The following is a 13,635-nucleotide window of genomic DNA, read 5'->3' on the forward strand; positions in this document are numbered from 1 at the left end:
TTTTCCTTTAGTACGTATGAGAGTATCATTAGTATTGTCATTATTTATTTATTTAATGAGAAATAGTTCCATGTTTAATGCTTATTAAGGCACAAAGCACACGTAAACATTTGCTAAATGGCTGATTAAAAGGTTGGAAAATAAATAAATAAATAAAGCAATACTTAAGAAGCTATTGCAGTAAAAGCTCATCTAAATTTGGGAAGTGTTGAGACTATGGTACACGGGATGGTCGAATAATTCAAATATTATCAACTCTTGTGTTGTTCATGACTAAGGTCTAAGGTTTTCAACAACCTAACTCATTGAGGATAAAAAAAAGTAAAAATAAAAAACTAACGACGTCTACACACGTCACCAAAAAAGCTAGATAGATGAGTAGAGCAAGTAGAGACCGTGGGCATTGAGACATAAAGTTGCAAATTCATACCCTACAATGTTAGATCACTTCCCATCCTTCCATCGCTTGTAGTTAAAGTACATTAGAAAATATGTGTGTATAAATATTAGCATATTAGAGCAACCTTATTAGTCTAAGTTTTTGCAGGTCTAAGTAGGGGAGAGAAGGAGGAGGGAAGAGGGAAAAAGAAGAACAAAAATTTGTCTGTAGGGACAGCCTAGGTGGTAAGAGTGCTCTACCTACAACCAAGAGGTTGGAGGTTCGATCCTCAAACCCTTGAGTTTAAGTCGGTCAGCTATGAGTAACCTATGCTGGTTTACCTCCTTGTGGTTCTTTGCCGGCTAGGGTTAAAATTAAAGAAGTACAAAAAAAGCATTATAAAAAAATCTGTGTGTCTTGCGAGTAATTCTTTCCGAACATGGACCTACAAAAACTTGTTTTTACAGTAATAAAAAATAAATAAATAACAGCTTTCCCATTTGTGAAGAAATCTGATCTCTCCTTAATTTTTATTAAAAACATCTTAAAAATTCACAAATGTGATTGCCCTTACATGTTTTAAATGGCTTTAGCTTCATTTTGACATGAGATCTCCAACTTAGGGAGAGAATTAATCTCCCACAATAGTAGTGAAATTAAATTATTTATTCACAATATACTTGTGAATATTATTTTGCATTTGCGCCACTTACATAATTATACTCACAAACATGTTCATTGGATTGAAATTATTTAATAATCATAAAATATATTACCCTTATCTTCCCTTTTTTTAAACCGTGGAATCAAAAATGAGCAAGGAAAAAATGAAAAAAACAAAATAAAAAAATAAAAATATTATTGTTTATATATATACACACACACACTTAGGATCAAGTGCGAAAGGGAGTTCCCATGCAAAAGTGCGAAAAAATGTGATCAGTGACTCTTAAAATAAAATTTGTATACAAAAATGTGCACTTGAAGGCACAAAAATATACATTTCAAGACCAAAATTGTGAACTTAAGGCATAAAGATATGTGCTTGAAGATCAAAATTATGCACTACCAAACAAAAATACTCAGACTTAAATTCATTATCATTAACAAATATTTGATTCCAATTACCAATCTGATTTCAATATTTTAACCAAACACCACTTAAATGGTTTTTGACAATTGATAAATGAGCCGCTAATATAACACTAATGTTGAATGATTAAGTCTTATAAAAATTTGTCTTAATCATTCTTTCATTTGAACCAAAATTTGATTAGTCTGGTAGTACTTATGTGTGATTGTGCCTATGTCAAATATAATTTAATTTGTTTATATTTTAGTGGCCAATGTTTAGTCTTACATTCATGCTTTTTATTACTTGTACGTATTTTACAAAATGTTGGGGTGACTAACAATTTTCAAAAGAGAGGAAGAGAATTGTGCCACGTTGCAAAAACGACATGAGGATAAGAGACGTGGGGATAGAATTAAATCAATTAATAAGCAGAAGATGACATTCAGAAAATCAGAGACGATTTTCTTTTTCTTTCCCTCTATAAGTTGTTGCTGTTATTAAATGCTAATAAATGCTTTTCGATTTTACATTTCATTTTTTTTGTCATGATTTATTGATAATTTATATAATCTTTTTCTCTTTATAATTTTATTACTATTTGTCTCATTGAACAATTATTTATTCATGAAATAAATGTTATCAAGTATTTCTTCAAAAAAAATGTTATTAATTATTAAAATAATAAACGAGAAGTTACCACCAACAAAAATATTGAAGCACCGTTAAGTTAGTAGATGCCATAAAATATGTTTATGAGCCCTAGCTACTACTTGCATATACTAATGTACTATGGTTTACGAACGATGACAAAAATTTGTGTGAGATTGTCTCACATATTCTTTCCCATCTCGGGCCAAGATGAAATATAATACTTACGCTGGAAAATCTAATACTAAATTGGAAATAAAATATTTATCACTTACATGAGAAAATGTGATACTTTTGAAGAAATATGTAATACTTTTACAATTTGATTTAAAAGTATTACATTTTTCCTCATATGTATTATATTTTTCTTTATAAGTAACAAACACTTGCCAACATTACTGATAGGAAATATTGTCCGGGCTACCTCCTTCGTATAATGAACGGACATTAACCCATTGTTCCATATCGGGTCGGATCTCGACCCATCCGTTCATTCTGGTCCATTGGTCAATAAAGCTCGACAAGGTTACCATGACAAGTATCGGGCTCGGCTTGACCGGTTCGGCCTCCGTATCCTGAGCTTTACCCTTGGGAATGCTACCTGTAATCTCTTAACATTTGGCCAGCTCGTAGTGGGCCTTCACTTAGACCCGTGCACTGCCACACGCCCACCATGCCGAAGAACCAGTACATGTCCCCTGGTACCCTATATATACCGCATTTAATGCTATGAAAATGACTTTTGACTATTTTTATTATCAAATAGCTAAGTATAGCCCGTTTGTATCCCGTGGTCCCGGGTTAGAATATAGCCCGTTTGTATCCCACCCACATTAATAAACTATTTATACCAAATTTTACTGATCGACTTGCGTATATACTTTATTAATTACTTATAAGAGAAATTATAATACTTTTGATTAAAAAAAATAATACTTTTACATTAAAATGTAAAAGTATTATATTTGTTATCAAAAGTATTACGTTTTTCCTTAAGTATCAAATATTACATTTCTAATGAGTATTACGTTTTTCCGTATTACATTTTCATGAGTATTACGTTTTTCCGTATTACATTTTCATGAGACAGTCTCAGCCAATGCAAGTGTGACTCATGAACCATAGACATTGAACTTTAAATAACAGAAAAAAATGTAGAATGATTATTATGGACCACAAAGTTGCAGGCCGGATATAGATAATGTTACATCCCTATTCCCTAATATGGCAATACAAGCTAGGCTTTACATCAATGCATTAATTCGCTGCTCTGACTCGATGGTGCAAGTACACATCAATCTTAAGTAATCCAACAACCCGTCAACATTCAATATAATATTGATTATATTCTTCAATAATTCCCCATTCTTCATCCTCCTGTTCTTCTTTCCATCCATATATATACACACATATACCCATATATATATATATATATATCATATCAGCGCGCAACTAATAACTGTAAATGAAAGAAAACATGCAACGCCATTATTATTGCAGGTTTTGCGTCTTCCTTGTGCTTATTGTGGTGTTGTTGAAGCTGGAGAGCTGCCATAAACATGCAGTAGAAGCCGCATGTGGTTTGCCTGTCAACTTTCTTCCGGGCTTTGATGGACCTCTTCCATTTCAACTCCAAACTGGGTTCATCTCATCTCCTTCCATCTTTCTCTTCTAATAACTTGATGTTCAAAAATATAATGAATTTAGTTAATAATCAAATAATATCAATTGAATATGTTTATATATATATATATATATATATGAGTTTATAAACTTGTAGTATTACTATACTTTTATGCAGCTTCTAAACAGTTTTTTTATTGGCTTATTAGTAATCTTATTCCTTTTTATTAGCTAGTAAGTATACTAGTTTTACATGCACACATGCATTGCATTATATAGGAGAAATGCTCAATATTTATATTTAAATAAATAATAATTTAAATTAAAATATTTCAATGCAAGATTATATAGGAGAAGTTTATTATAGTTGTAATTAAAATTAATGTTCGATTTGCACTTTTCAAAAAAAATTGTCTAAATATTTATTGTAGTTGGTATGGTATTAGATAGTAGGTACTACTTTTGGGTAAAATTACTCTAAGTTAGTTAATTCGGTTTTGGGTAGGTTTGTCATTATCTTCGTCTTGCATGCTTATCCGTTTTTTTTTTTGTTGGTAGTGTTTCATGTGCAATTAGATTACTGGTGCTAGTTTGCAAAAAGAACAGATTTGATTTAATTAGTTTTGTTACATTAAAGAAATAGATGCATGGAAACCCTAAGTTGATTCAATTCCCGAACTTATACTAATATTTATAAATTTGACCACATCATTTTTTAGCCATTGATCATACTAGATAGACGGATCAAATTACTCAACAATTATCACAAGAAACAATTAGGGGGCCCGCCCAGGTGAGAACGAATGCCCAGGAAAGAACTGACAACTAATCACAACCGTCCACGTGTCCAAGTTTAATGGATAAGATGTATTTAAAAAAAAGATACAGTGGTATTTTCATAAATAACTCAAACTTTGGTGCAAGTAACATATGTTAAAATTGCAAATAACTGGTGTGCGCAAGTAAAAAGTGCAAGTAAAATCACTTAAAAATGCAATCATTTTCACTTAATAGTGCAACTAATTTTTAGACTAAAATCCACCTTACAATTTATATTATAATCAATCTTAAAAACTTATAATTCTAAATTAGTTAGTTTCCGATGTAATGGGCTAATGGCAGGTACATTGGAGTACAAAATGAAGAAATACAACTTTTCTATTATTTCGTAAAGTCAGATTCAAATCCCCAAGAAGACCCTCTCATTCTTTGGATTACTGGAGGCAAAACATGCTCAGCATTGCGTACAATCTTTCAACAAATTGGTATACATATTATATAATATAATCCTTTTTTTTTTCTAACAAGAAAAACCCATATATATATTTAAAGTATATATTAGGTAAAACTCATTCTTATATAGTTACATTTTTTTTTGTGTAACAAACATTACAACGGAAGCATACGTAAAATGCGTTAAACAATTTTATTAACATCAATTACTAATTAATGACTACTATAATTAACGAGGCCAAATTATGCAGGGCCATTGCTTGTAGAACCAGTGGAGTATAATGGGAGTTTGCCCAGGCTGCGACCATTTCCCTATTCATGGACAAAGGTCAAATATATAATTCATATATGGCTATATATGTTGTGTGCTTGGGAAAAGTACATATGCCTCTATCATGAGACTTAATATAACGTTGCATGTGGTAATAAATGTTTAGTTTGCTAGCATTATTTTCTTGGATTCACCGGCTGGAACTGGATTTTCATATGCTACAAAGAGTGTTCAAAACAGTGATTTGTCGGCAGCTAGCAATGCATATGAATTTCTTCAAAAGGTAGGTCAATTGATCCCAATTGACTTGGTATTGTCATATACTAATTTAATTTTAACATAAGTGATATTTTATAGGCATGGCATGATAGTGTTGTATGCTAATATTTAGAAGTCAATTCAAATTGCATTTGCAGTGGCTAATTGATCATCCGGAATTCCTCTCAAATCCTTTTTATGTTGCCGGTCACTCATATGCCGGCCTTATAGTTCCAATAATTACTGAAATGATATCAAATGGTAAGTTGTTTTATTTTCATGTATATATATATTATGTATGTATGTATGGGTATGCATATATATTGAATCAAATGAGAACAAGTTCTTAGGAGAGAAATAAGAATCAATCAGCTTTACATCTGGAAAAATCGGACGGATAACTAAATTTAAAAAAAAATGCGGTAGCATTTTCGTAATTATCACAAATTTTACTATGCAAACTTGAACACCAAAATATGCAATTCGCAGACTTTTTCAAGTTTGCACATTTTGTATTAACATTTTGCATATTTAATATTAAAATATTGCACTTGCAAAAATTGCCAAAGTTCATTGCACTTAGGGTTTCGATATTAGAGTTTATGATTGAGTTTTTTTTTTTAATTTGGTTTAGTGGTTCACTTTTTATTGCTTAAGGTCTAGCATTTAAAAGTTTTGATTTAAAATTTCACTTTTTCGTTGATGTTATAAAACTTACCAAATTTGCATACTTAAGTGTTCAAGTTTGTATAGTGAAATTGATGATAATTACGAAAATAACATTGCATTTAAACAAAAATGTAATCAAATCTATTGAATTTGTACAGATGTAAAGCTCATATTGATCAATTTGTAAAAAATAAGGTATACCATGTGGTTAAGTTGATGATTAAAATACTATTATATACCGGAGATCAAAACGAATAAACCTCTTTTGAGCTTATACAACTAATACTTTTAGTTTATGTTAAAATGTAGGAATTGAAAGCGGAGTTAAGCCATTGATTCAACTTCAGGTTGGTTAGTTTGTGAAATAATGCTTGTTTCCATCCTATAATATGATTATTCTCTTTTATGCCTTAAAAACATATATAGTTATTATATTATTACATATAAACGGGCCCAATTTATTCAATGCACAATGTATTCTCAATTATAAATTGACTGCCTAATATTTTTTTTTTATTATGTACTGTATACGCAATTGCAGGGATACATACTTGGTAGTCCAAGAGCGTTTGAAGCTCAAGATAACTATAGAGTTCCATTTGCTCATGGAATGGGACTCATTACCGATCAACTATATGAGGTGCATAAACACTCTTTATATTTAATTTTTACGAAAATCTTTACCTCATAACATGGGTATCTCTTAGAACAAGTATGGCTTAAAAAGTTTTGAGAATTGTATTAATTGTTATGGGGACAATATTGTAGCTCCATTTTTCTCGGTACAAACCTAAAAAAAATTTACATTTACTTTATATATATATATATATATATATATATATATATATATATATGCATTACATATGGAATGGGGCTCATTACCAACCAACTATATGAGCTCCCTAAACTCTATTCATATATAATTTTAGAAAAATCTCAAATCTTAAAACGAGTACAATTTAAAAAGTTCTAAAAATGGTACTAATTGCAATGGGGACACTATGAATGTGAACAATATCGTAGCTCCATTATCCCCAATACAAACTCAAAAATGTGTATACATTCATTTTCTTCTTGTATTAATCGACCTCTTATAATTCTCTATTATATATATGTGTACGTGTGTGTATGATATTTACAAGTATTCTTCTGAAACAGTCACTCAAAAAAAATTGCAAGGAAGATTATATGAATACCAATTCTACTAGTTTACATTGTCAACGAGATCTTCAAACTTTTAATCAGGTCAGATCTAACCAAAAGTAACAATTTTTAAAAACTTCAAAAGTTATTAATATATCTTGCATGCAATAATCATGCTTGTTTCTGCAGTTGACCGAGAGTATAAATCACAAACATATTTTGGAGCCTATTTGTTTGTCTGGTTCTGATTCTACAATGTCATCTCTCATTAAGTTGCCGGTACAAAAGCCTCTTCATCATGACTTGTACACAAAATTGAAGATTGATCCATTTTTTCTTTGTGGATTGCAATGTCGAGTAAGATATCACTCTATGACTCTACCTATGAGTTTCAAATAATATATGTATATACTAGTTAGTGAATCAAGCTAGGCTATTGTGTTGCAATGTAGGATGAATGGAGCGAACTTACCCCGTATTGGGCCAATGATTATCATGTTCAAATGGCCCTTCATGTTCGACAGGTACACATACATTGGTTAAATTAATTAGTGCATGTTAAGGATTCATTCATTATGTTCTTGACACATATATCAACATTATATATATTTAGGTGTACATAGTATCTTTTTTATTGGGTAACAAGCTATAATATCAAATTGAATTATGTGTTTTATCTCAATTAAAAGATTAATAAGGTAATTGTGAAATCATTTATTTATTATATGTTTGATGAGCATAAGTTATATCTCTTGCAGGGGACTAAGGAAAAATGGGAACTTTGCAGTGACAGTGTACCATACACATCGTCAATCGGTAACGCTATACCATATCATATGAGACTTAGCAAAAAAGGGTATAGATCTCTTATCTACAGGTCAGGACATTAATTTCTTTATTATGATATATAGTATTATTTTTAGTTACCTTATATACATATAAATAATATGATAAAATCTTCTATACAAGAAATGACTTTTTTGTGTACTATATTTAAAATGTGTAGTGGTGATCACGAAATGATGAGCACATGTCTTTCAAATGAAGCGTGGATAAAATTGCTAAATTATTCCATTATTGATGACTGGAGGTCATGGATGATTGAAGGTCAAGTTGCAGGGTAAGTTCATTTACGCCCATATAAAATTAGAGCAAACTAATATTTTGTTTCATAGTACCCCAATTAATAGATTAGTTTAAAAGATCTAAATTTATTTAATGTAATATAATATAATGCAAAAAATGAAATAAATTTGAATCTTAAAAAGATTATATGTATGTTTAGCTGATCAAGGCCACACATACATAAACCTGTATTGATACATACAACAAATTAAATTTTTAGTTTAGGTTAAAATTCACTTCAATATAAATAATTCCAAACTTTTTTCTTTTGGCAATGTATACAAAAACTAAGTTTTAACTTTTCAATGTCTTGATGATGCTCTTTAGGTATACAACGACATATGCTAATAACATGACATTCGTTACTGTGAAGGTAAATTATTTGCTATACTTTATTATTGTTTTATATCTATAATTATTTTGTTTTGGAACTTGGAAGTATGATTACAACAATATAATGTTTGTTGCAACTCTTACGCTACAGGGAGGAGGTCATGTTGCACCCGACTATCGTCCTTTTGAATCTCAAGTTATGTTCAAGCGATGGATATCTTATGAAAATCTTTAATTTTATATAAAATTTAGTAGAAATAAAGTGAGTAAAAGTACTAAAGTTTGTTGATGTTTTAACTTTTTTAAGTATTCAATAAGCATCTTTGATAAATCGATGCCACCAGTGTTTAATAATTCGACAATAACTATAATATTGTCAAGTTGTGGTTATTATATATGAAAATTGGTGTGCTCTCCATGTTTGTTTCTTTTTTCCTTTGACTTATGAAAAAATTTATAACCGGTATCTAACGGTGTGCTTTAAGTGAAACTAATTTTGCGATCGACTTTATTTGACAAAGGATCAAACTGAGAAATTCAATTATCAAACAAATTGTCCGATCAACTCAACTAGAGTTGTCCCGATTTGTTTATTTTTCCTTTAGTACGTATTGGAGTTTCATTAGTATTGTCATTATTTATTTATTTCGATGCGTAATGCTTATTAAGGAGCTAAGCACATGTAAACATGTGCTAAGTGACTGATTAAAAGGTTGAAAAATAAATAAATAAAGCAATACTAAAGAAGTTATCGCAATAAATGTTCATCTAAATTTGGAAAGTGTTGAGACAATGGTACACGAGATGGTCCAATAATTCAAATATTATCAACTCTTGTGTTGTTCATCATGACTAAGGTCTAAGGTTTTCGACGACCTAACTCATTGGGGTTCAAGAAAAACTAACAACGTCTACACGCGCCACCTGAAAAGCTAGATGAGTAAAGCAGGTAGAGACCGTGGCTATTGAGACATAAAGTTGCAGACTCTACCCTACAATGTCAGACCACTTCCCATCCCTCCGTCGCTTATAGTTAAAGTACATTACAAAATATGTGTATATAAATATTAGCATATTAGAATAACCTCATTAGTCTTAAATTTTTCTTAGTTTTTGCAGGTTCAAGTAAGGGAGAGAAGGAAGAGGGAAGAGGGAAAAAGAAGAACAAAAATCTAACAAAAAAGAAAAGCAAAAAACAATATGATAAAAGCATAAAAAAGGGGTGTGTCCAATGCGTGTCTTGTGCGTAATTCTTTCCAAACATGGGACCCACAAAAACTTGTTTTTCAGTAATAATAACCTAAAAACCTTTTTAAAATAATTAGCCTTCCCATTTGTGAAAAAACCTCTCCTTAATTTTTATTAAAAACCTCTCAAAAATTTACAAATGTGATTGCTCGCTCTTACATTTTTTAGATGGTTTTTGCTTGTTTTGGCATGATCTCCAACTTAGGGAGAGAATTAATCTCCCTCAATAGTATTGAAATTAAATTATTTATTCACAATATACTTGTGAATATTATTGTGCATTCGTGCCATTTCATAATTATACTCTCAAGCATACTCATGCACGAACAAATTATTGTGTGGACTACGGTCTAAAATGATGTTGTTTTGATTTTAAAAAATTTCTTATTTTGTGCACGTATTAGAATAATGAACATTTTGAGATAAGATAATGTATTTTATGAGTTTTTTTTTTTTAAGATGTATTTTATGAGTTAGAATAATGTACTTTAAAGTAAACCCATTTGAGTTGGAAAATGAAGGTGGAAAGACTTTAAAGTAGCCATTATCCCACATTGGTTTGGGAAGTGGTTTGTACCAATATATATACAAGAACCTTTTAAGATGCATATTGAATTTCATAGCATAGAGGCTCCCTTTTGCGCGTTGCCACTGTCTCACATTGATCTCGCTAAAATAATCGTCAAGATTGACACATATTAAAAAAATAACGCGGTGGCATTTTGGTCTTTTTGCGTTTAGGTCAAACTTAAGGTGCGTGATTTTTCTTCTTAATGTGCGTGGTTTCTTTTCTTAAGGTGCGTTAGTTATTCAGTTGAGAATTTAATGTGCGTTTTTGTTGAAACTTAAGGTGCATCGATCTAAAACTTTAGGTGCATTGTTTTACTCCTTAAGGTGTATGGTTTGCCTTCTTATGGTGCGTGGTTTGTGTGCTTAAAGTGCGTCAGTTGTTGAAACTTAAGGTGCGTCAATCTAAAGCTTTATCTGTGTGATTTGTGTTCTTAAGGTACGTGAGTTGTATGCTTAAGGTGCATCAGTTATTAAAACTTAAGGTGCGCCAATTTTAATGTTTAACGTTAGGTGCGTTAATTCTACACTTATGTGCGTTCTATTATATGTGTGTGCGAGTATGTATATAGTTGTATGCATTTTGTTTTGAATAAGGGTATTTTAATTAATAAAGTGATATTTATTTTTTTTAAATGGTGTTCCTTTTCTATTCATTGATCCAACCAAACACAATAATATGATTTATCTTATAATTCTATGTTCACCTTGCGAACCAAATAATATAATAATATTTATATTATATTCATTTCTTATTCCATTAGTGTTGGAATTATATTATATTTCCTTTATATTTATTCTTTGAATCAAACACCACCTTCATATAGTATTTACAATTCTTACCTTATTAGAAATAGAAAAAATTATTAAATATCAATGCAAGCACCATTCATTCATTTAATTTTTTTAGAGAATATTCATTCATTTAATTATTTAGTTTAATCTTGAAGGATCAAATCCTGTCATTTGTGAAGTTTAAGGGCTAAAAGTGGAATCAAAAGGCTATTGAACTGCCAAAAATAGAATTAAAACAAAACCCAGGGGCTAGAATGCAAATAAATGGCTTACATATAAATCCCCAAATCTCTCCTCCGTCTGCTATTCTAGGGTTTGCTCTGATCCAAGCTTGCTCAGAGGAGTCGCCGCCGCAGCTACGTGATCAGAAGTCCCCAACAGCCACCATGGGTCGTATGCACAGTCGAGGGTCAGCTCTCTATTCTATTCTCTATACATGAAGGTTTAACAATTTATCTTTTTTTCCTTCTTAATGTGAATATTTTGGGTGCACAGTAAGGGTATTTCTTCTTCAGCAATTCCATACAAGAGGTCTCCGCCCAGTTGGTTGAAGATCTCTTCCCAGGATGTAAGAATTTTGCTTCTCTTTTTTTTTTTTTTTTTTTTTTTTNACTCATGCACGAACAAATTATTGTGTGGACTACGGTCTAAAATGATGTTGTTTTGATTTTAAAAAATTTCTTATTTTGTGCACGTATTAGAATAATGAACATTTTGAGATAAGATAATGTATTTTATGAGTTTTTTTTTTTTAAGATGTATTTTATGAGTTAGAATAATGTACTTTAAAGTAAACCCATTTGAGTTGGAAAATGAAGGTGGAAAGACTTTAAAGTAGCCATTATCCCACATTGGTTTGGGAAGTGGTTTGTACCAATATATATACAAGAACCTTTTAAGATGCATATTGAATTTCATAGCATAGAGGCTCCCTTTTGCGCGTTGCCACTGTCTCACATTGATCTCGCTAAAATAATCGTCAAGATTGACACATATTAAAAAAATAACGCGGTGGCATTTTGGTCTTTTTGCGTTTAGGTCAAACTTAAGGTGCGTGATTTTTCTTCTTAATGTGCGTGGTTTCTTTTCTTAAGGTGCGTTAGTTATTCAGTTGAGAATTTAATGTGCGTTTTTGTTGAAACTTAAGGTGCATCGATCTAAAACTTTAGGTGCATTGTTTTACTCCTTAAGGTGTATGGTTTGCCTTCTTATGGTGCGTGGTTTGTGTGCTTAAAGTGCGTCAGTTGTTGAAACTTAAGGTGCGTCAATCTAAAGCTTTATCTGTGTGATTTGTGTTCTTAAGGTACGTGAGTTGTATGCTTAAGGTGCATCAGTTATTAAAACTTAAGGTGCGCCAATTTTAATGTTTAACGTTAGGTGCGTTAATTCTACACTTATGTGCGTTCTATTATATGTGTGTGCGAGTATGTATATAGTTGTATGCATTTTGTTTTGAATAAGGGTATTTTAATTAATAAAGTGATATTTATTTTTTTTAAATGGTGTTCCTTTTCTATTCATTGATCCAACCAAACACAATAATATGATTTATCTTATAATTCTATGTTCACCTTGCGAACCAAATAATATAATAATATTTATATTATATTCATTTCTTATTCCATTAGTGTTGGAATTATATTATATTTCCTTTATATTTATTCTTTGAATCAAACACCACCTTCATATAGTATTTACAATTCTTACCTTATTAGAAATAGAAAAAATTATTAAATATCAATGCAAGCACCATTCATTCATTTAATTTTTTTAGAGAATATTCATTCATTTAATTATTTAGTTTAATCTTGAAGGATCAAATCCTGTCATTTGTGAAGTTTAAGGGCTAAAAGTGGAATCAAAAGGCTATTGAACTGCCAAAAATAGAATTAAAACAAAACCCAGGGGCTAGAATGCAAATAAATGGCTTACATATAAATCCCCAAATCTCTCCTCCGTCTGCTATTCTAGGGTTTGCTCTGATCCAAGCTTGCTCAGAGGAGTCGCCGCCGCAGCTACGTGATCAGAAGTCCCCAACAGCCACCATGGGTCGTATGCACAGTCGAGGGTCAGCTCTCTATTCTATTCTCTATACATGAAGGTTTAACAATTTATCTTTTTTTCCTTCTTAATGTGAATATTTTGGGTGCACAGTAAGGGTATTTCTTCTTCAGCAATTCCATACAAGAGGTCTCCGCCCAGTTGGTTGAAGATCTCTTCCCAGGATGTAAGAATTTTGCTTCTCTTTTTTTTTTTTTTTTTTTTTTT

General features: G+C 31.0%; 2 protein-coding genes across 2 annotated transcripts in view; both read left to right on the forward strand.

Annotated features, from left to right (window-relative positions):
• The first annotated feature begins 3,510 nt into the window (after nucleotides 1–3,510).
• On the forward strand, nucleotides 3,511–9,175 carry LOC115996723 (serine carboxypeptidase-like 10). Its single transcript, XM_031236098.1, has 14 exons — nucleotides 3,511–3,743; nucleotides 4,848–4,990; nucleotides 5,210–5,286; nucleotides 5,396–5,512; nucleotides 5,646–5,748; nucleotides 6,466–6,503; nucleotides 6,698–6,796; nucleotides 7,315–7,401; nucleotides 7,489–7,656; nucleotides 7,752–7,823; nucleotides 8,058–8,176; nucleotides 8,306–8,419; nucleotides 8,752–8,797; nucleotides 8,909–9,175. Exons 1-14 carry the CDS (start codon nucleotides 3,568–3,570, stop codon nucleotides 8,990–8,992), a joined length of 1,443 nt encoding a protein of 480 aa, XP_031091958.1. The 5' UTR covers nucleotides 3,511–3,567; the 3' UTR covers nucleotides 8,993–9,175.
• Nucleotides 9,176–13,265: 4,090 nt separating this feature from the next.
• The window catches only part of LOC115997086 (40S ribosomal protein S13-like), a 2,527-nt gene continuing 2,157 nt past the window's right edge, over nucleotides 13,266–13,635 (forward strand). The window contains exons 1-2 of the mRNA XM_031236560.1: nucleotides 13,266–13,435; nucleotides 13,522–13,594. Coding sequence (XP_031092420.1) covers nucleotides 13,281–13,435; nucleotides 13,522–13,594 — 228 coding nt within the window. The 5' untranslated portion in view covers nucleotides 13,266–13,280. The remainder of the gene's footprint in view (nucleotides 13,436–13,521; nucleotides 13,595–13,635) is intronic.

The sequence above is a fragment of the Ipomoea triloba genome, chromosome 11 (genome assembly GCF_003576645.1).
Source record: "Ipomoea triloba cultivar NCNSP0323 chromosome 11, ASM357664v1".
In the NCBI taxonomy this organism is placed as follows: domain Eukaryota; kingdom Viridiplantae; phylum Streptophyta; class Magnoliopsida; order Solanales; family Convolvulaceae; genus Ipomoea; species Ipomoea triloba.